The sequence below is a fragment of the Sorex araneus genome, chromosome X (genome assembly GCF_027595985.1).
Source record: "Sorex araneus isolate mSorAra2 chromosome X, mSorAra2.pri, whole genome shotgun sequence".
Lineage (NCBI taxonomy): Eukaryota > Metazoa > Chordata > Mammalia > Eulipotyphla > Soricidae > Sorex > Sorex araneus.
In genome coordinates this window covers 167,611,445-167,634,596 of record NC_073313.1, presented here as the reverse complement: position 1 = coordinate 167,634,596, position 23,152 = coordinate 167,611,445, and the positions used below count along the sequence as shown (strand labels likewise).

The window sequence follows — 23,152 nt, the reverse complement described above, 5'->3', positions numbered from 1 at the left end:
GGCAGTTTTCCATCTCCATCGAGTGGTTTGGGAAATAATTTGGTGTGGCTAAAAGGACCGTTTGACCCCTTCGAGCCCGGAGCATCGTCTGTTTGTGGAAACATCGGTCTCATTTGGAAGCGACTGGAGGTTGAGCTCTAATTTCATAGTTTGGTCTGGGGAACAGGAACTTCCAGGATTAGGAAACTTTTGATCATCAGAAAGGACCACCCACTGAGAGCTTCTGCCTCCAAAAATAGACAGAATCCCCTCCCCCGAGCCGGGGCGGGGGGGGGGGGGACCCCCGAGAACCACAAGAATAACCGTCTTCTCGGGACGAGCTGGTGGTCAGCTCCACCAGATCAGACACCCTTACTTCATCTTCTGGAAACGTGTTTTTCCACGGCTGAGAAACATGGAAGCATCACAGTTCTCTTTTATGTGAGAGGAACGATGAAACAATGGAAAGTTGCGTTTGCTTGGGATTGGACACGCTGGGGGGAGAGGCAGAGGGAGGGCCAACCTCACCGGGGAAGAGCTGAGTAGGACGAACCCTGACGGACCGGGCGGATGGAGAGTGAGCGGGGGAACCGGCAAGGCAAGTGAGCAGACGGACGGTCACAGCTTTCCAACAGCTTCGCTAGGTCCCTCTTCATGGGAAATTAAATGCAAAACTTTGGGGATAACTGACAACCTTTCAGCATTGCAGACCACAACGCCCAAAAGGAAAGAAAGACAGAGAGAGAGAGACAGAGACATAGAGAGAAGAAAAGGGTCTGCCATCGAGTGTGGACCCCAGTGGTGGGAAATGTTCTCTGGCGAAGGGACGGGTGTTGGAACATTGTAGGACTGAAACCCAACCACAAACAGCTTTGCAACTGTGCATCTCACTGTGATTCAATGAAGAAATAAATAACTTTTGGGGGGCTGGAGCCATAGCACAGTGGGGGGAGGGCGTTTGCCTGGCACGCGGCTGACCCGGGTTCGATGCCCAGCATCCCATAGGGTCCCCCAAGCACCGCCAGGAGTAAATTCCTGAGAGCAGGAGCCAGGAGTAACCTTTGTGCATCACCGGGTGTGACCCAAAAAGAGAAAAAAAAAAAGAAGATAGTATATGAAGCCAAGTAAGCCGGGAGAAGCATAAACACAGGACGGTGTCACTTACTTGTGGAGTTTAGAATAACCAGACGAGGAAATGCAACTCTTAAATTCTAAATTTAAAACTTTGAATTCAGTTCTGAATTTAAATGCCTTGGTGGGAGCACAGAGAGAGGAAAAGGGAGGAGAGAGAGTGAAGGGCAGGGGGAGAAAACAGATGAGAAGCAGCAGCGGGGGAGGGGCAGGGACTCAGGTCCACAGGTGGCCTTAAGGAATAAAAAAAAGAGCTAACGATCCACACCATAGGGGCCAATGGGACAGCACAGCGGGGAGGACATTTGCCTGCATGCGGCCGACCCTGGTTTGATCCCCGGCATCCCAGAGGGTCCCCCCTGAGCACCGCCAGGAGTGATCCCTGAGTGCAGAGCCTGGAGTCAGCCCTGAGCACCGCCGGGTGGGACCCAAAAAGCAAAACAATAAATAAAAAAAAAAAAGGAAACTGGGTGCCAGAGTGATAGTACAATGGGTAGAGCATTTGCTTTGCACCCCGGCCGACCTGGGTTCGATCCCCGGCAATCCCCTAGGGTCCCCCGAGCCCCGCCAGGAGTGATTCCTGAGTGCAGAGCCAGGAGTCAGCCCTGAGCATCGCCGGGTGGGACCCAAAAACCAAAGAAACTTAAATCCATGCTTGGAGCCTTTCAAGCTGACGGGAGCCCGGGACCCCCACCCCGAGACGGCCCACCGCCCGCAGACACTTTTCATTCAAGCCTGGAAGGGAAGGGTTGCAGCCGGGGACGCCACTCTGCGCACAGACCCTGCAAGAGGCAGGCCCGGGAAGCCACAGCAGCGCGAGGGAAACCGCACGATGTCGTCCCACGTGCAGGACGTGTTCAGAATCACCCACTCACGGCGTCCCGGGCCCGAGAGAGGGTGCGAGGGCTGAGCCAGAGCTCTGGCCCCGGGGAAGGAGCGTCTTCCCCACCCCCCCGAGCAACCATCCTCAGGGGAATGGAAGAAACAGGAGCTGGGGGGCTGTCTGGTTTTCCAGGCCCGACCTGCAGCTTTTCTCCCCGCGCCAGGTGAAGGGGCAGAACCCACGCCGTGACCATGACGGGGCAGCGAGAGGAAGGCTCGGCCAGGCCTCGGTTTCTGCTTCCCCGGAGCAGGCCTTGGCAGTTTCTGGTCGACTCCCAGTTGAGTTAATTAGCCGAGATTCGGGCAGTTGGATCTGGGCTGTCATGAGGGGTCACTGTCCCCTCCTTAGGAACCGTTACTGACCGTTGTCTAATTGCCTCTTAACTCTGAACCCTAGAGAAACCACTTGTGTTTTTTTTTTTTTTTTTTTTTTTTTTTGGGTCCCACCCGGCGATGCTCAGGGCTGACTCCTGGCTCTGCACTCAGGAATCACTCCTGGCGGTGCTCAGGGGGCCCTATGGGATGCCGGGGATCGAACCTGGGTTGGCTATGTGCCAGGCAAATGCCCTCCCCGCTGGACTATCGCTCCAGCCTCTCTCTCTCTCTCTCTCTTTCCTTCTTTCTTCCTTTCTCTTTCTTTCTTTCTTTCTCTTTCTTTCCTCTTTCTTTCTTTCTTTCTTTCTTTCTTTCTTTCTTTCTTTCTTTCTTTCTTTCTTTCTTTCTTTCTTTCTTTCCCTTTCTTTTCTTTCCCTCCCTCCCTCCCTCCCTCCCTCCCTCCCTCCCTCCCTTCCTTCCTTCCTTCCTTTGCTTCCTTTGCTTCCTTCGCTTTTTGGGTCCCACCCAGCGATGCTCAGGGCTGACTCCCGGCTCTGCACTCAGGAATCACTCCTGGCAGTGCTCGGGGGACCCTATGGGATGCAGGGGATAGAACCCGGGTCGTCCGCGGGCCAGGCCAACGCCCTCCCCGCTGTGCCATCGCTCCAATCACTATACGGTTTGGAGTCGGGGTCCTTGTCAAGGCTCCACTGCGTTGGATGAGACTCAACCCTGGCTCAGGCAGCACTAAAGTTCCTCTGCTTTTGCATGATCGTGTGTGGGTCTCCGGGGATCTGAAACTCGGGCATGACACGCCAGGCTGCTGGGGGCCCCGTGTCCGGAGGGAAACGGCCTTACCGTGGACGTGAAGCTGGACGTGCCGCTGAGCTTCTCCAGCCGCGTTGGTGGCCACGCACGTGTACCTGCCGGCGTCCTCCAGCTGGGCACTGCCGATCTGCAGGACACGCCCCGAAGACTGGATCTAAGGCCGGGCGGGAGGAAAGGGGGCAGAGTCAAGATCTGGCGGCCCGGGCCCAGACGGTGAGTGCTACGCGCCTAATATCTAATTAAACTGGATGCCAACACCTTTTTATTTTTAAAAAATTTTTACGTGTTTTTTTTTTTTTTTTTTTTTTTTTTTTTTGCTTTTCGGGTCCCACCTGGCGATGCTCAGGGCTGACTCCTGGCTCTGCACTCAGGAATCACTCCTGGCAGTGCTCAGGGAACCCTAGGGGATGCTGGGAATTGAACTCAGGTTGGCCGCTTGCAAGACAAACACCCTCCCCCCTGTGCTATCGCTTCAGCACCCCGCTTTTTTTTTTAAATAATGTTGGAGTACTGTTATTTGTTCAGCCACTGATTAAGCTGATTGAATTGGGCATGAACTCGACATTACTTTTTTTTTTTAATCGTATCACTGTGAGATGGAGTCACAAAGCTTTCACGTTTGAGATCCAGCCACACGATGGCGGAACAAACACCCACCCCTCCACCCGTGCACATCCTCCACCACCCACATTCCCGTCCTCACCCAGCCTCTGTGGCAGACAGTTTCCCCAATACACACTCTCTCTCTCTCTCTCTGTCTCTATCTCTGTCTCTCTGTCTCTGTCTCTGTCTCTATCTCTCTCATTTTGGGCATTATGTTTTGCTCGAAATTTCCCACCACCACTCAAGCCTACCTGCCAGGGGCAGACACTAGATAATTTATTTGCCGTTGCTCACTTTGAATATCACGAGAGCTCTTACAGCCGCAATTACAAAGGCAAATTTCTAGACTGTAAATGGTTGGTTCCAGAGACATCTCTGGATGGCACTAATCCATGTTGGGATTCAACTGGGAGTCTCTGGGGAAGGGCATGACAGCCAGTCCGGGCGGGCGGGGAGCCGGGGGGGGGGGGGGCACCCGGGCCCTCTGGCACCATGCGGCCTGGAGATTCAGTCCTGGAACCTGCATACTGGGGGGTCTTGATTGTGAATGCTTTTGGTCACCGGGATTCCATCTGGAGGAGGCCGGGAGACGGCACCTGCTCCATCTGGGGTGCCCCGGTGAAATTGGCCCCGTATGGGGCCCGGAGAGATCTCCGGCGCTGTGGTGCCTTCCGGGACTCGCAGTTGTGTCTCTGGGCTGGGGCTGTTGGTGCGCTAAGGTGGTGCCCAGAGGCAAATTGTGGGCATGACAAGCCAGTCTGCTGGGCGAGCGGGGACCCGGGAGCGACAGCCTGGTTCCTCCGCCACAACGCGTGGATGCCAACGTCTTAGTGATCTCTCGACAGACACGGCCCAGAGTTCCTCATCCCGCACAAGGAGAGAGACTCACTCATGGCGTGCAAAGTGTTTCTGAGCCGAGGGGAGACACCGGATAAAACAGCCCCAGACCCGGCTGCTGGAGGGGCCGTAAAATCCGTCCCCGGCAAAGACGCTAGGTGTGAGCTATGACAGTGCGATGGAAATCGGAGCTGGGGCCCTATTTACGTCACACCTCATAAAGGGCATTTCCAACCATCTTTGGGGATTCAACGGCCGCAGGAGCCGGGAGGACGATAAACTTAAGGAAATATGAGGACTGGGGGACGCAGAGAACATTCCGCTATGATTTCTCCCTTCGACCCTCAGCAAGTGGCGCTCGCCATTTTGGAACTGGTGTTTTCAAACCACTTTGAAAGATTTTTAAGATTTCCTTCCTTCCTTCCTTCCTTCCTTCCTTCCTTCCTTCCTTCCTTCCTTCCTTCCTTCCTTCCTTCCTTCCTTCCTTCCTCCACTTTTTCTTCCTTCCTTCCTTCCTTCCTTCCAGCTCTTCCCTCCCTCCCTCCCTCCTTCCTTCCTTCCTTCCTTCCTTCCTTCCTTCCTTCCTTCCTTCCTTCCTTCCTTCCTTCCTTCCTCCACTTTTTCTTCCTTCCTTCCTTCCTTCCAGCTCTTCCCTCCCTCCCTCCCTCCCTCCTTCCTTCCTTCCTTCCTTCCTTCCTTCCTTCCTTCCTTCCTTCCTTCCTCCACTTTTCCTTCCTTCCTTACTTCCTTCCAGCTCTTCCCTCCCTCCTTCCTTCCTTCCTTCCTTCCTTCCTTCCTTCCTTCCTTCCTTCCTTCCTTCCTCCCTTCATTCCTCCACTTTTTCTTCCTTCCTTACTTCCTTCCAGCTCTTCCTTCCTTCCTTCCTTCCTTCCTTCCTTCCTTCCTTCCTTCCTCCCTCCCTCCACTTTTTCTTCCTTCCTTACTTCCTTCCAGCTCTTCCCTCCTTCCTTCCCTCCTTCCTTCCTTCCTTCCTTCCTTCCTTCCTTCCTTCCTTCCTTCCTTCCTTCCTCCCTCCCTTCCTTCATTCCTCCACTTTTTCTTCCTTCCTTCCTTCCTTCCAGCCCTTCCTTCCTTCCTTCCTTCCTTCCTTCCTTCCTTCCTTCCTTCCTTCCTTCCTTCCTTCCTTCCTTCCTTCCCTTCCCTTCCCTTCCTCCCCCATCCCTCCCTGCCCCCTCCTCTCCTCCCTCCCCCCTTTCGCCTCCCAGTTACACCCAGGACCTGACCCAGGACTGCAGACAGGGCGCAGACCCCGGGGCTGGTGCAGGGCAACCTACCCGCAGGCTCCCGAGGGCCGTGTCCACGGGCTGTCCGTCCTTCAACCACGTGAGGGCCGGGCTGGGGACCCCGAGGGCGACACACTGCAGGCTGACGGGCTGCCGCACGACCACTGCTCTCTCGGGGGGGCCGGAGGGTTTGATGGAGGGGGGCACTGCGGGGGAGAGGCGGGAGGGGGACCCCATCAGCAGCAGCCCCGACACTCGGGACCCCAGGGGCAGGAAGCAGGAGTGTCGGGGCCGGAGAGGGGCAGAGCCCAGAATTCACAAACAGAGAAGCAAGTTCTTATTTTTGCTTTTTGGGTCCCACCCGGCGATGCTCAGGGCTGACTCCGGCTCTGCACTCAGGAATCACTCCTGGGGGTGCTCGGGGGACCCTATGGGATGCTGGGGATCGAACCCGGGTCGGCCGCGTGCCAGGCCAACGCCCTCCCCGCTGTGCTGTCACTCCGGCCCCAGGAAAGTAAGTTCTTCTTGGGGCTTGGGGCCACCCCCGGTGCTGCTCAGGGGTCCCAGGCGGGGGTGGAGGGACCCGGGGTCTCCGGCATCTCCAGCCCCGCCCTGTGAAGGCTCGGGTGCAGGCGCCTACCGTGGACGGACACTTCGAACTCCTTCTCGTGCTTGCCGGCCGCGTTGGTGGCCACACAGCGGTAGATGCCCGTGTCCAGCACCTGGGCCTGGGCGATGACCAGCTTGTGCCCGTTCAGCAGAACCTTGACGCCGTCGCTTTCATCAATGACCTGCCCGTCCTTCTGCCACCTGTGGGAACAGGACGGCGAGGGAGGGCTATAGCATGGAATCTCTAGAATATTCTAGAAGAATCTCAATATCTCTCTTTCTCTCTCATCACAGAATCTCTATTAGATTCTAGAAGAATCTAATCAGAGACTCTCTAAAGATTCTAGAAGAATCTCCATCTCATTCTCTCTCTCGTCACAGAATCTCTAGAAGAATCTAGAAGAATATCTCTCTCTTGTCACGGAATCTCTAGATTTCAGAAATCTTGCTCCCTCTCTCTCCATGGGATCCCTAGAAAATTCAGAAGAATCTCTCTGTTATGGAATCTTTAGAAGATTCTAGGAGAATCTCAATCTCTCTCATCACGGAATTTCTAGAAGATTCTAGAAGAATACCTCTTGTCACGGAATTTCAAGAAGATTCTAGAAGAATCTCTCTCATCCTGGAATCTCTAGAAGATTCTGGAAGAATCTCTCCCCTCTTTCTCTCTCTCCAGATCTGCTAGGTTTATACATACACGTGCACCCAAACAACAGACATTCCTAGACCGAGGGACCAAAATCTCAACCCTGGAGGAACCTGATTTGGTCTAAGCTGTGGATGCAAACACGAGTGTGGGAAACTCCCTTCTTCCTTCTGTTTCTTTGTAATTTGACTCCCGGCTCTGCACTCAGGGATCACTCCTGGCGGTGCTCGGGGGACCCTTGGGGATGCCAGGGCTCAAACCTGGGCCGGCCGTGTGCCAGGCCAGCGCCCTCCCCGCTGTGCTATGGGCCTGGCCCTGCCCGTGACCAGTCTGAGGGGCCCAGAAATGCTTCCCGGGGGCTCCAGAGGGCTCGGAAGGCGAGAGGGGCGCGGGGCCACAGCACGGCCTTACACGATGGCGGGCGGCGGGGAGCCTGTGGCCGGGCAGTCCAGCTCCAGCAGGCTGCTGGCCATCACGATGAGGTAGGAGACGTCGTCCGCCCCGTCCATGGCCGGGGGCACTGTAGAGAGAGCAACAAGGACAAGATGAAACCATGCGGAGTCCACAGCCGGCCCCGGTCCCCGAGCGAGTGGCCCCACCGGGGGGCCCCAGCAAGGCCACCATGAACGTAGGGCCCAGTTCCCACTGGACGGGACACGTGTCCCCAGGAGCAGGGCCGGGCGGGGCCCCCGACTCACCCAGCACCTCCACCTCGTATCTGATCTCCTTCTCCCCGGCCACGCTGCTGGCCACGCACACGTACTGGCCCTGGTCGGCCTCCCGGGCGCCCAGGAGCTCGAGCCTCCGCCCGCCCGCCTCCAGGCGCACGTGCTCGCCGGCCTGCACGGGGAACCCGTCCCTCAGCCAGGTGAGCGTGGGCGGCGGGTGGCCGGCAGCGTTGCACTCCAGGGTCAGGGGCTGGGCCAGCACCACCTGCTTCGTCTGGGACCCGGACGCATCCCCCTCGATGCTGGGGGGCACTGGAGAGGCAGAGCAGAGGCCGAGTCAGACCCCCGATGGGGACGGAGGCGGGCAGGCAGCGTCCCGTGGGTGTCGGGGGGCCCTGAGCTCCCCAACTCTCTGAGGGAAGGGGCTGGGGGTCAGCAGGGCTGGGGTGCGGCCGGGGAGGACTCGGTGCAGGCGGGATACGCTCAGTCGCTTGCTGGGCTCTCCAAGAGGGGCGGAGAAACCGAACCCGGGTCGGCCGCCTGCCAGGCCAACGCCCTCCCTGCTGGGCTACCGCTCCCGCCCGGGTCCCATTTCTTACCGTAGACATCGACACGGAAGGATTTTTCAGCCGTCCCGGCCACGTTGCTGGCGTGGCAGGTGTAGGTGGCTGCGTCGGAGGCCTGTGCCTGAGGGATGTGGAGAAACTGGTCCTTCTCGACGGAGAGGGCCCCGGAGCCCGGGAGCACCGGCCGTCCATCCTTGGACCACGTGACCGTGGGCAGGGGCAGCCCCCGCGGCTCACACTCCAGCTTGATCCGGCTGTGGGCCAGCGCCGACACCTCCAGGGTCACGTTCCCGCCCTTGATGCTGGGGGGGACTGCGGGTCAGAACAGACGCGAGGAGTCTGGGAGCGCCGGGCGGGGCACGGCTCAGGGGCTCCAAGTTACGGCGAGGGAAGGGCAGGGGGAAGGGTCACTGCTCAGCATCTTGTTACCACACCAACCGTCTTGTTATCTATACTGTCATCTTGTTACCCACGTCCACTGTTGTCTCGTCACGTACACCTGCCGTTTGCCATCTTGTCACGTACACTGACGGCCGTTTTGTCACATATACGACTCTCTGCCGTCTTGTTATTTATACCATCTGCCGTCTTGTCACGTACACCAACCGTCTGCCATCTTGTCAAGTACACTGACTGCTGTCTCGTCACGTACACCGACCATCTGCCATCCTGTCACGTACACTGACGGCCGTTTTGTCACGTACACCGACCGTCCCATTTTGTCACATATACGACTCTCTCTTTTTTTTTTTTTTTTTTTTAACATCACATTTAAACTTTTATTTTATTGAAACTTTGATTTACAAAGTTTTTTTTTTTTTTAAGAAATATTTTATTGAACCACGGTGAAAACAAAAAAAATACAAAGCTTTCAGGTTTAAGTCACAGTCAAATACTGATTAAACCACCATCCCTTCACCAGTGCACCCGTTCCACCACCAAGAACCCCAATAAACCCCCCTCCCACCCCTCCCCCCATCTAAGTAGCTGATGATATTCCCATTATTCTCTCTACATATTGAGTACATTTCATATTTCCATACAGAACTCACTATTGTTGATTAGAAATTTTCCCCAACAATCAGGCCTGCTGAATAAGCATCATCTAATAATTTCTCTTCCTTGGTAAAGGTGAAGACTTTGAGTCCGCGCGGCCGCTATCGCGGCCGTGCGGTTTTGGGTTTCTAATATTTTAGCTCAGTTCGCAGTCAAAATGCATGGCTGCAAGAATCTGCTCTGGTGCCAAAATGGGTTAGGAGACCTCAGGATCACAGTCGGTAGGCGGGAGGCTCTGCTTCTCGTGCCGCGGCTCTTGGTTCATCTCTGGGCGGAAGGCGCGCCGGGAACACCTCCCCTCCCAGGATCACCTACAGGCTACGTCACTAAAGAGCGACTCTCTTTTTTTTTTATACCGACCGTCTGACATCTTGTCACCTGACACTGACTGCCGTCTTGTCAAGTACACGGACTGTCTGCCATCTTGTTATTTATACTGACCGTCTACCGTCTTGTCACGTACACTGACTGCCATCTTGTCATGTATACCGACTGTCTGCTGTCTTGTCATGTATACGACTGTCTACCGTCTTCTCACATATACTACTGTCTGCCGTCTTGTCAGGTATGCTGACTGTCTGCCGTCTTGTCAGGTATGCTGACTGTCTGTCGTCTTGTCACGTACACCAACCATCTGCTGTCCTGTCACGTATACCGACTGTCTGCAGTCGTGCCACGTACACCGTCTGCCATCTTGTCACGTACAACGACTGTCTGCCTTCTTGTCAGGTATACCGACTGTTTGCCATCTTGTCACGTACACTGACTGCCGTCTTGTCAGGTATACCGACTGTCGTCTTGTCACATACAACGATTGTCTGCCGTCTTGTCAGGTATACCGACTGTTTGTCGTCTTGTCACGTACACTGACTGCTGTCTTGTCAGGTATACCGACTGTCTGCCATCTTATCACGTATATGACTGTCTGCCATCTTGTCATGTACACTAACTGTCTGCCATCTTGGTATTTATACCAACTGTCTGCCATCTTGTCATACGTCACATCTTGTCATCTCGTCACGTATACTGACTGTCTGCAGTTTTGTCACGTATACCGTCTGCCGTCTTGTCACGTACACCGACTGTCTGCCGTCTTGTCACGTACACCGACTGCTCTTGTTACTCACAGTGTGTCGATGTGCTTGTCGTCTTGTTGTCAGAGCAGACTTTCTGCTGTCTTGTCTGAAGCCCCACCCCCGCCCCCCCCTTGGGGTTTCAGATTTCCGGAGACACAAAAGCATCACAAAGGTCTGCTAGACTATCTCACAGTCACTAAGACAGTCGCACTGAACAGAGAAAGCAAAAGGAAAGGCCCCTGACGGCTGGTACAGCAGGACCAGAGCAAGCACTCAGGCCAAGACACTTGCCCCTGTGCAGCCGAGACCCCCTAAGGGATGCCCTGAGCACTGTGCCAAGAGCAAGCCCACCTGCCCCCTCACCGAGCTGCCCCAGAGTCACCCGTGTGCTCTGGAGATCATTAAAGGGTGCAGAGCTCGGCGCTGGGGGCAGGATACAGAGTCGGGCCACGACATCCTAGAAGACCCCGTGGGGGCGGCTGTCACCAACAGGACCCCCACGGGCCCCAGAGTCAGCCACGCCCAGCGACACTCTCCCATCTAGCTCTGCTTCTTCGAGCTGCCCGAGAATTCCTTCACCCCACCTGACCCTTGCGACTGGCACCGCCCGCCGCCCGTCCCGGAGCTGCTGTTGCAAGATCAATCACGTGATTGATCCAGCAGCGATTCCAGGACCCGGCTTTGATCCCAAGGCTCAAAGGAGCAGCTGGTCGCCTGCTCGCCAGATGCCTGGGACTTTGGCAGCGACGCCCGAGTGGCAGGACGTCTGCCGGGATTCCTTTCCTTTTTAACTTTTTAACTGGGTGGGTGGGGGGTCGGGGGGTCAGGGGTCACACTCTGCAGTACCCTGGCATTACCCCGAGCCCTGCCAGAAGTGATCCCCGAGTTAGCGCCAGGAGTCAGCCTTGAGCACATCTGGGTGTTGTCCCAATCAACCTTCCTCCTCCCCCCCCAAAAAAGAAACCACAGCTAACACTGAAAAAAGGGGTATCTGGAGTTCCACGAAGCCACAGAGACATCTCACTAGATTCTCTATTTCCAAGTTCTAAGACAAGACAATCACGGAGAAAATAACGGTGACTTTTCTGGAACTTACTAGGAAAGCCAGGTAGCCCAGACAGAGAACCAGGCCCGAGGGCTTCGTGTGCTCTTTATTCCTCCCTATAGACACCTTCCCTTTTACAGACGAGTGAACGGGTGCATACATTGGTCCAGCGCCTCAGAGCAGAAGGGCCAGGTCTGGACTCCAAGCCCAGGAGGCCCAGTTCTCTCTTTTTTTTTCCTTTTTGGGTCCCACCCAGCGATGCTCAGGGCTGACTCCTGGCTCTGCACTCAGGAATCACTCCTGGCGGTGCTCGGGGGACCCTATGGGATGCTGGGGATCGAACCCCGGTGGCAGCATGCCAGGCCAACGCCCTCCCCGCTGTGCTCTTGCTCCAGCCCCAAGAAGGCCCAGTTCTTACGAACAAGTAGATCACTTCTTTGCCACGGAAACGGGTGCAAACCACGCATCCTACTCCAAACTTCCTGCGCCCCCTTCCAACATATAAAAATAAACAAGGGCTCGTCGATGTAGGACTACGCTTGGCCCCTGAGCCCGGCAGAGCCGTGAGAGCACCACCTCAGAGGCAGACAGTGCAAACGCATGATGCGTGTGGCAGATGTCTCCCTGTGAAGCTCAGGGGCCGGGAACGGACTTCCCACTGTCAGCTCCACTCAATTCGGACCAGCCACGTTCCAAGTGCTCAAGAGCAACCCGGGGCCCTGGGAACCCCAGGCCCTGGAGAACCACCACACGCCCCATCTGACGCTTCAGAGTATCAGACATGGAGGCAGAGAATCTCAAAAACAGCCCCGATCTTGACTGAAAGCAGAGACGCGGAATTTTCATCCAACGCCGGCTACACACTTCTGGGGACCGTGACACTGGGGGTTGAGCTGCAGAATGGGGGTCAAGCATTTACCCGACTCCCCACGAGGGCCACATAAGGGAAAGGAGGAGTGAGAAGGAAACAGGGGAAGGCAACCTTCAGCCTCATCCCGTCTCATTGTGCGTGAAAACTCCTCCCGGGGTGGGAACTTTTGATCTCTGCCCCAATGGACCAATAGAGAAATGCTGGAGTTCATCAAGGAGAGCTCGTACAAGTCACTTGATTCTGACAAGAAATTCTGCCTGGGGACTGGAGCCATAGCACAGCGGGGAGGGCGTTTGCCTTGCACGTGGCCAACCCGGGTTCGATTCCCGGCATCCCATAGGGTCCCCCGAGCACCGCCAGGAGGAATTTCTGAGTGCAGAGCCAGGAGTAACCCTTGAGCATTGCTGGGTGGGTGGGACTCAAAAAAGCTTAAAAAAATAAAATAAAAATAAAGAAATTCTGCCTGGAGTGATCCCTGAGTATAGAGCCAGGAGTAACCCCTGAGCATCGCTGGGTGGGACCCTAAAAGTCAAAATAAATAAAGAAAAAAAAGACTTTAAAAAAAAAAGGAATTCTGACATAGCAATTCACAAGCAACCAAATCAGAAGACAGCATCTGCCTCGGTTCACTTATCTGGAAGTTGCGTGTTGGTTTCCAGGCCTGCTCTTTTCCACACGGAGCATGAAAGTTGTTAACCAGTGACTCTAAGTGTCGGCCCTGGGTGTCTGCTGTGCTCAGGACTATCTGGCGACATTTAGGGCCCCCACACCTGGGTCTCATTCCCCGGACCCTGAAAGAGCCTCCAATGTGGCACCGTTGGGAAGGACGAGTAAAGAGAGGCTGCTAAAACCTCAGGGCTAAGGTGCATGGAGACAGTACTGAGACCACTCGAGAAATGCGACCATCAACGGGATGATGATAATGATGATGATGATGATGATGACACCGGATATGAATAAATCTGACGTTTCAGTCTAGCCAGAAGGGGGGTCTTTCCTTCTGGAGTTTGTAGAACTCCACAGGATCGAGAGTGGACAAAGGGCGGGGAGGAACGGTGACCAGTCACCTACGTCTCCAAGAAGCCCGAGGGGGTGGGACTTACTGTGGACGGTAAGCTTGACGTCTTTGGTGTGCTTGCCGGCCGAGTTGGTCACCACACACTGGTAGCGGCCCTTGTCCCCTCTCCGGAGCGCATGCAAACGCAGCACTTGCCCTCCATCCAGGAGTTCCACGTTAGGGTCCCCCAAAAATAGAGGCCTGGGGAGAGGCATGGAATTGTGTCACCTGGGCCCCCTTTCCCCTCTCTCGCCGATCGCTGTGAAACCGAGCAAAGCCACATGGAATTAAAACCACGGTACAAAGTCATTAAGAAACTCTGAGGAGGCGGGTACGCGTCAGGGAGTAACACGGAGAGCATCTTCCGAAATTCGGATGCTTTCGAAGACCGAGAGCCTGTGGCCTCATGATCTTCCTCCTCTCCTCCCCCCATTCCTCTACCTGCCTGCGCTGAGCTTTGATTTTGTCTGTTTTGGATTTTTCTTTTTTTTTTTTTTGCCCTTTGGGTCACACCCAGAGATGCTCAGAGCTGACTCCTGGCTCATGGACTCAGGGATCACTCCTGGTGGTGCTCAGGGGACCCTGTGGGATGCTGGGAATCGAATGCGGGTCAACTGCATGCAAGGCAAACGCTCTCCCTGCTGTGCTCTTGCTCCGGCCCCCTGTTTTGGGTTTACATCAACTTTCGTGACCGTTCAGAAAAGAAAAACAGCACCCAGGTGTCACAGCAAGCCACCGTCTTTAGATACCAATCCCCTTGCTATTATCACAGCTGGGAAAGGGTTTGGAGAGGAATGGCGGCTTCTTACCGCGGGCAAGAATCGGGCCGACTTCCCTGCAGAAACAGCTGCTTTTGTAATGAACACAAATGATGTAGGGGCCACAAATGCCGGAGGTCACTTGCCCGGGCACCTGCAGCTGGTGGGGAGGGGCTGCTTACCCGGATCTCGTAACTGAACACAGCAAACAGCCCCGCCCCCTGTCCAAATGGCAACTAGCGTCCACAACACTCTGGAATTTTCTTTCCCAGAGACCCGCTGTTGTCTGCAGTGCCAGGCAGGGCACTCTGCTCTCTGACACACAAGGCGTGTACTATACTCCCCGCCAGCCACATCCCGGGCCCCGTGATTAGATGGTTGGTTTTGTTTCTGCCGTTCCCAGTGAAGCTCAGGGCTTCTTCCTGGCTCTGTGCTCAGAGGTCATCCTGGTGACACTCAGGGGACCACAACACGGCACGTGTCCTCCCTACGGTACGATCTCTCCGGCTCCCCAAGTTAAGATTTTTGAACGTTCCCGTGGCCTCGACTTGGACACGGTGGCACGCTAACAAAGTCACTAATCGGATTGTCAGATGAGTCCATCATTCCCAACGCATCAGAATCCCCACATGTACTCGATGTCTGCCGTCAGTCGGCTCTGTGGAGAGGAAGGGCACCTACTTGCTGTCCTTGAACCAGTGAACGGAGGGGAAGGGGTTTCCCGTGACCCGGCACTCCAGGGTGGCGTCCTGGCCCAGCACCGCCGAGACCTCGCCGGGAGAGCTCGCCCCCGTGACGCTGGGTGGAACTGCAAGAGAGAGAACCCATCATGGAAACGGTGACATGGCGAACCAAGGTGGGGGGCGGGCCCCCCTAACCAGCTGGATGTGGAAGAGTGAGGTGGCAGGAATGAGTTTCCTGGGCACACTTGGGAGGCGCGTCCCCCTCTCCCCAAGGCATGCCAAGACTCTGAGAACAGTGCTCAGAGGGAGGACGGGTGAGTGAGGCCGTCGGTGGGAACCCACGCGGGGGCAGTGACCCTAAGGCAGGGCATGCACGTGAGGCTGGATTGCGCCATCCCTGAAGCTCACCCAGCAGGCTGAGCCCGTGTTCCGAGGGGCCCCATGAGCAACCAGGGCACAGGCTACTGGGGTCAGAGAGGGCCGGCGACAGTGGCCAGGCCTCCTGCCCTCCTTCAGGCCCGACCCGGCAGCTTCGGGGGCTGTCGCCAGGAGGAGCGATTTCCCGGGGCGTGTTGCTGCTTTGTCGAGGTGCCCACCCACCTCCCTGCGCTGTGTGACACGCAAAGCCACCTTGGTGCAACAAAGAGTACCTTGAAAGTCATTTTTTATTTTTATTTATTTTCGTTGCTTTTTGGGTCACACCCAGCGATGCTCAGAGGTTCCTCCGGGCTCTGCACTGAGGAATTACTCCTGGCAGTGCTCAGGGAACCCTACGGGATGCTGGGAATCAAACTCAGTTCAGCCGCGTACAAGGCAAACACCCTCCCCGTTGTGCTATTGCTCCAGCCCCCCAAAGTTTTATTCCAGGGGGGCCCTCAGGGGTGCTCAGGACCCTCCCAGCTATCCTTGGCCCGCCAGGTTGGCAGTTCAGAGTGCGGGTGTGAGGATATGGTCGTGCCCGGCTGGGCTTGATGAGCCAATAGGGCTTCACCTGACTGTTTCGGGGACCCTGTGTCACCAGGAATGGAATTGAAATTGGCAGCATTCAAAGCCCATACGGTCTCCCTGACCCCATCCTACGGTTCGATTAAACACGTTGAAAGACAAAAAAATGACCGAGTGAAACGAGCATCCTTCCTACTAACTGGGGTTTGGGGGAGCTGCGCCTTGCCCAGCAGTGCCCAGAGCTTACTCCTGGCTCTGTGCTCAGGGATCACCCCGGGAGGGGCTCAGGGGACCCTCCATGGCGCCAGGGATGAAGGAGGGACAGACTGGGCGAGGCCAGCACCCAGACTCTCTCGGGCCCGCCTCAGTTTCCTCCTCGTCTTTCGAAGCTCCACCTGGCGCGAGAAACGCCTCAGCGGCGGCCTTGGTTACCTAGCACGTCGATGTTGAAGTACTTCTGCGACGTGCCCGCGATGTTGATGGCTCTGCAGGAGTATCTGCCCGCGTCCTCGGCTGACGCCCGGAAGAGCTTCAGGGTCTTCCCGCCGTTGAGGATGTGAACGGTGCCGCTCAGGGCCACCTGGAGGGGACACACGTTGAGGGGGTCTTCCTTCCATGAATCCAAGTGCGTCACGCAAAGGTCCCGTAAGGACGACCTTGTGCGGGCAGGGGCTGACCTGTCCGTGGCAGGCAGTGGGGACGCCGCCCATCTCGTCCCCCTCCCCTACCTGGACGTCGTCCTTATACCACGTGATGATGGGAGCTGGCATGCCTTCCACCTCACAGAAGAGACTGGTCAGGTGGTTGGCCAGCACTGACACGTTCGTGGCTTGCTCTGTGTCTTTAATTGCTGGGGGAACTGCAGAGAGGGCAAAAGCAGAGCGTTGGGCGGGGGGCTTCTTTTAGTCTTGGCTTTTGGGGGTGGTCACACCTGGCGATGCACAGGGCTCGCGGCTGACCCGGGTTCGATTCCTCCGTCCCTCTCAGAGAGCCCGGCAAGCTACCGAGAGGATCCCACCCGCACGGCAGAGCCTGGCAAGCTCCCTGTGGCGTATTCGAGATGCCAGAAACAGTCACAAGTCTCACCATGGAGACGTGACTGGCACCCGCCCGAGCCAATCGACGAGCCACGGGATGACAGTGATACAGTGATATAGTGATGTCCTGCCTATGAGAAAGATCATTCTGAGTCAGTCCCTCTAACTTCACTCTGATTGATACTTTCCAGGCCCCTCTGTGTGGCAGCAAATTGCAGAGCCTCCCTTTTCTACTGACTAGTATTTCGCTATTTATACATGCACCAGGGCTTCCTTTTCTAGTCATCTGTTCCTAGATAACTAGCAACAGATTCCTAGTTTCCAAGTCTGGGCTACTGTGAATAGTGCTGCGGTGAATATAGGAGTGCAAAGGTCTCTTTTGAATAGAGTTTTGGGGCCTTTTGGGCGAATGTCAGAATTGCTGGGTGCTACAGGAGCTCAATTCCCAGTTAAAGAACATTCGTATTGGTTTCCAAAGAGGCTGGACAGTCGACATTCTCGGCACAGTGAATGGGGCCCCTTTCGCCCACACTCCACCAACACTGGTTGTTTTTGTTCCCTGTGGTGGTATCTCAAAGCCACCTGGGTTCTGTGAGAGACACAAATGGCTGACCCTTCCTCATGCCAGACTTCAGCAAACAAATTCTGAGTTCTGGGACGACTAACACAGCGAGTCATACGGAAGCCCATGAGTTGCTGGAATAGGAAACGTCTCCTATGTAAACACCGATGGATTTCTACGTCGCTATGACTGAATTTTATTTTAATTCTTCTTTTAGGATTCTGAAATTTGGAGTGTTGGAGGGAGAACCCACTTGCTCCACATGCCATTCAGAAGACGAACACATTTCAGTCACGTGGGACCCAATTGCTGCGGATGGGAGTGAAAACTACCGGGTGTTTAGGAGAGCCAAATTCCATGACACTGAAAGAAATGAAACCCTCTGCCTTGTGCAAAAAAAAAAAGAAAACCGTGCCCCTTGTATGTTTATTGCAGCACTATTTACAATTGCCAGAATCTGGAAAAAACACAAGTGCCCGAGAACAGGCAACTGGTTAAAGAAACTTAAACTTTGGTACATCTACACAATGGAATACTATGCAGCTGTTAGGAGAGATGAAGTTGTGAAATTTGCATATAGTGGGTCGACATGGAGAGTATCATGCTGAGTGAAATGAGTCAGAAAGAGAGGGACAGACATGGAAGGACTGCATTCATTTGTGGAACATAAAGTCACATCATGGGAAACTGACACCCAAGCACAGTAGAGATTAGGGCCAGGAGGGTGGCTCCACGGCTTGGAAGCCGGCCTCACGTGCTGGGGGAAAAGGCAGCTGGGATGGAGAAGGGAGCACTGAGTGAATGATGCTTGGAGGGCTCACTTGGGATGGGAGACGCATGCTGAAAGTAGACTATGGACCAAACGTGATGGCCACTAGTACCTGTATTGCAAACCGCAACACCAAAAGGTGAGAAAGAGAGTAAGAGGGAAGGTGCCTGCCACAGAGGCAGGGGTGGGAAGGGATGGGGGTGGTGAGAGGGATACTGGGGACATTGGTGGCGGAGAATGGGCACTGGTGCGGGGGATGGGTACTTGGTCATTGAATGAATGAAATGTAATCACGAAAGTATGTAAGTCTGTAACTGTATCTCACAGTAATTCACTAAAAAATTAAAAAACAAAAACAAAAAACAACAACAGCCTGTGCCCAAAGCTTCTATGGAGCGGTTACACACAAACACGCTACAAGTCCCCTTCCTCGCCTCCGAGGGCAAGCCAGGAATTGTGTAATTACGTCTCTTCCTCCCTCTTGGAGTCTGAACGACGCCAACTCCATAACACGTCACATACATCTGAAACCAGGCCCTCAGCGAGCCTCTGGCTTTCTCAAGAGACTGGGGACTCACTCACCCCAGAGCTGCGTCCCTCTCCACCTCAGAACAGGAGACGGCCCTCTCCCCCCGGGGAAGGATGCTGGCCCACCCACTGGTCACAATTACCGTGGACCTTGAGCGTGTATTTCCTTTCCGTGGTCCCAGCTTCGTTCACCGCCACGCAGATGTAGTCCCCGTTATCGTAGGGGGTGACGGCAGCGATGACCAACAAGGAGCCATCGTCCAGCACGGAAACACCCGGTTCTCGGCCCGTCAGCTCACGACCATTCCGTAACCACTTGATGGTCGGTTTGGGGGTCCCTGAAGCAGAAATGGAGGCATTGGGGTATCCTGACCACAAATCAAGGAAGTCACGGTGGAGAGGAGGAAGCAGGCTTTCTGTTAGTGCTCCCAGGTGCACCCTGAGGTAAAGGCGACTGCCCCGATATGCCTCCCACCCTGAAATCCTGAGGAGATGGTGTAATATTGGACCTTTGAATTCCTCATCAGTCTTTTTCCTTTTGGGTCCCACCCGGCGATGCTCAGGGCTGACTCCCAGCTCTGCACTCAGAAATCACTCCTGGCGGTGCTCGGGGGACCCTGTGGGATGCTGGGAATCGAACCCGGGTTGGCTGCATGCCAGGCAAACACCCTCCCCGCCGTACTATCGCTCCAGAAGCCTCCTCATCGGTCTTGGGAGACCGCTGGTCTCTGATGTAGGGCTGGATCAGACGGGTTTTTCTCAAGACATGTAGGCAACATTAAGCCAAGAGTGTTCCAGGCGATTCCTGAGGTATCTGTCACTATGAAAGAGCTGATGAGCGGGAGTCGGAGGAAGGGGGAGAAAGAGAAGCAGAGGGAAAGGAAGGTGCAGGAGACTCGGCCAACTAAAGTAAGGCCGGCGTGAGCCAAGACGAGGCTCCCCCGAGAGCGGAGGATAATCCTCGGCTGTTTCTGGAGAGGAGGAAACCGAGGGGACCAGGAGCCAGGCTGAGAGGAAGGGAGGGAGAATCCTCTCCTGGTCCAGTGGGGCAGAAGCATACTGGGGAAAGAGGGAATTCTGGACTCCGCCCCCTCGGGATTCCCAGGCCCCCCGGCATGGCTCAGGGGCCGGAGTCCAGTCATGATCCTGCCTGGGCCAAAGCCGAGTACCAGCACCGGCGTCTCTCCCCAACACCGGCGGCTCATGGCCCCGAGAACCACTTCTCAGGCGACACACAAGTCACCATCAGATGCACCTCAGGCGCCCAGAGGCGAGGGCAGAGCCCACGAAAGCGGCTACACGGATGGCTCAGGGTACCGAGACTCTCACAGGAGAGGGAGAGGCAGAGAGAGGCAGGAGCGACGGATACGCCTGCCTCAGAAGCAGCAGTGATGCGTCACCACTGGAAGATGCGTTTGACAGAGTTTCCTCCTCACGCCGCGGCAAAGCATCATCGAGAGACTTTCCCCTCTTGGCCAGAAGACAAGCTGGCCACGGGCGGGACCCGAGGGACTCCAGGCCTGCCACCGAGGCAGGATGGTGGGAGGGAAACGGGAGGCATTGGTGGCAGGAAATGTGCCCTGGTGAAGGGACGGGTGTCGGAACACTGTATGCCCGAAACCTCACCGTGAACAGCTTTGTAACTGTGTGTCTCGCTGTGGCTCAATTAATAAGTAAATCAGGGGCCAGAGCGATGGCACAGCAGGGAGGGCGTTTGCCTGGCATGCGGCTGACCCAGATTCAATCCCTGGCATCCCCTAGGGTCCTCCAAGCACCGCCTGGAGTGATAGCACAGCGGGGAGGGCGTTTGTCTTGCACGCGGCCGACCCAGGTTTGATTCCCAGCATCCCATAGGGTCCCCTGAGCACCACCAGGAGTAATTCCTGAGTACAGAGCCAGGAGTAACCCCTGTGCATCGCCGGGTGTGACCCAAAAAGAAAAAAAAAATAAATAAATATAAAAGAATTAAATAAAAATACTGTGCTACCCTAGTTGAATCCTTGTTGCTGATTGAGTGATTGATCCTGGGCACCTACCTACACATGCTGAAAGGAAGGTAAGGGCAAGGGTGAAGTCCAGAAACTCAGGATGGGGGGACTGAGACTCCTCCAGGCTCTAAGTGACAAAGCCTGGCCTCAGAGAGGGGTCGGGCGCCAATGTGGGGGAGGACGGTGACAGCTGAGCCTTTTCCAGAGACGACAAAGGGACCGAGTTTCCCTCGGAGCGAGACGCACATGGACGAATCCAAGGAGCGTCCGGGAGGGGTCCCAGAGGGGCAGCAGCTGAACTACCCGACAACCACCCAAGGGCACGTCAGCAAGAACAGAAACTGAGGCGAGACAGAGCCTGTCGGTCTCGTGGAAGGGGGTGAGGCCGCTGGGAGGAAAAAGGCCGAAACGCAGGGGCACGAGGCCCGCCCACGGGGTCACACCTGCCCAGCCGTGGGCACCGGGCTGCTGCTGGAGCCACGTCCAAGGGGGCCCCACCTGGGTACACCCCAACCACGCACCTGTCACTGGACACGGGAACGCGACGCGCTGGCTGGCCACTCTCTCTTGGAACGGGGTGTTGTAGGGAGCGTCCAGCTCCCCCAGCATCGGGGGCTCTGTGGGGAGAAAAAGGCGTTCCGGGGGCTGCCTCGGCACCCGCCCGGAGTCTCTGCCCATCCCCACCTGCCAGTGTTCCCACCTCGAGGCAACCCGAGAATCTGGACCCTCAAGCTCCCCAGTCAATTCATTCATTTTTTGGGGTGGGGGGGCATAGTTGGGAAGGACGAGTAAAGAGAGGCTGGCTGGGACGAATGGAGACGTGACTGAGCGCGCTCGAGAAATATGATCAACGGGAGGATGATGATGATGATGATGATGAATATTATTGCAGAAATAGATACTGATCTTTAAACCCCAGAGGCAGAACGGGGAGGGCTGGACCTGATGTAATTAGCAGCATGAGGGGGCAGCCTTCTCTGGCTCTGCCCGGCCCCGACTTCTCCCAAGTCAGAAAGGTGTGTGTATGGGGGGGGGGGACATTCCTATAGACACAGTGCCAGCCCGAGTGTCACCCCCTTCCCAAGAGCTCACACACGGGCGGGCATGAGCTGCGCCTCTGCTCTTTCTGGATATGTTCTCCTTGCTAAGATCACTAACAGGGAGATTCCGAAAGTGGCCCAGACTCGATCCCCCCACCCACCCCTCCACGCCCTGTTTCGCCCCCTCCCCTGCCCCCCGTCACCTTGGATATGGAGCGTGATTTCCGCTTCATCTCTGCCCGCCACGTTCGTGGCCACACAGGTGTAGACGCCAGCGTCGGAGAGAAGGGTCTGGGGGATGCGCAGTGAGCCTTCGGGGGTGGGGGCCCCCCTCGTCTCCGACTCCTGCACGGTGCGACCATCCTTCTGCCAAGTGAGCTCGGGCGGGGGCGTGCCGTGGGCCTGGCACGGGAGCTCCACGCTCTGACCCACGGGCACCTTGAGGTGCTTGGGGCCAGGCTGGATCTTTGGAGGGACTGAAAGGAAACACGGGACCCAGGGTCAGTGGTCTGTCTGCAGAAACGCCGTCCCAGCAGCCCTGGGAAACGCGGGGGGTGCCCAGGATTCGGCTCTGGGCTGGGGCCACTGATGGTGTCACTGGCTTGGCAAGTTTCAGGAGGCCCATTTCCCTGATAATCCCGGAAAAATAACTTCCCGATCAGAGCCTTGTTGGGACCGGGGGGAGAAATAAGCTGCCGACTTCTCATACTGGCACTTAGGAATGTTAGTTTTTGTTTTGTTTTTGCGATTTTTATACATTCTGGGCTGGAGTGATAGCACAGCGGGGAGGGTGTTTGCCTTGCACATGGCCGACCCGGATTCAATTCCTTCCACCCCTCTTGGAGAACTCGGCAAGCTACCGAGAGGATCCCGCCTGCACGGCAGAGCCTGGCAAGCTCCCTGTGGCGTATTCAAGATGCCAAATACAGTCACAACTTGTCTCACCATGGAGACGTGACTGGTGCCCGCTCGAGCCAATCGATGAGCAACGGGATGACAGTGATATACATTCTATTTTCATGAAGTAGTTTACGATAGTTCATTACAGATTTCTTCAGTTGATAATGTTAAGGTTGTAAGCTCTCTGGACAGACAACCTAGATCATTTCTGGTATTTTTTTGTTTTAATTTTCAGGATATTAAAGACTACAACAGAAGACACTCTTACTCAAAGTTTTCTTTGAGGAAGGTTCAGCCAAACGGCTAAAAAAGCTTCTCCTGGGGCTGGAGCAATAGCACAGAGGGCAGGGCGCTTGCTTTGCACACGGCCGACCCAGTTCAATTCCCAGCATCCCATAGGGTCCCCCAAGCACTGCCAGGAGTGATTCCTGAGTGCAGAGCTGGGAGTAAACCCAGTGCATCACTGAGTGTGACCCAAAAAGCAAAAAAAAAAAAAAAGAAAGAAACAGAAAAGAAAGATTCTCCTAGA

At 55.6% G+C, this 23,152-nt stretch overlaps 1 protein-coding gene across 1 annotated transcript in view; it reads right to left on the bottom strand.

The window, feature by feature from the left end:
- Positions 1 to 23,152, bottom strand: part of HMCN1 (hemicentin 1) — a 293,245-nt gene that overhangs the window by 122,963 nt on the left and 147,130 nt on the right. The window contains 13 exon segments of the mRNA XM_055121231.1: positions 3,166 to 3,289; positions 5,871 to 6,025; positions 6,460 to 6,629; positions 7,486 to 7,594; positions 7,773 to 8,054; positions 8,342 to 8,620; positions 13,460 to 13,614; positions 14,853 to 14,979; positions 16,232 to 16,379; positions 16,528 to 16,658; positions 18,839 to 19,033; positions 21,205 to 21,300; positions 21,927 to 22,199. Of these exon segments, the coding sequence (XP_054977206.1) occupies positions 3,166 to 3,289; positions 5,871 to 6,025; positions 6,460 to 6,629; positions 7,486 to 7,594; positions 7,773 to 8,054; positions 8,342 to 8,620; positions 13,460 to 13,614; positions 14,853 to 14,979; positions 16,232 to 16,379; positions 16,528 to 16,658; positions 18,839 to 19,033; positions 21,205 to 21,300; positions 21,927 to 22,199 (2,244 nt within the window).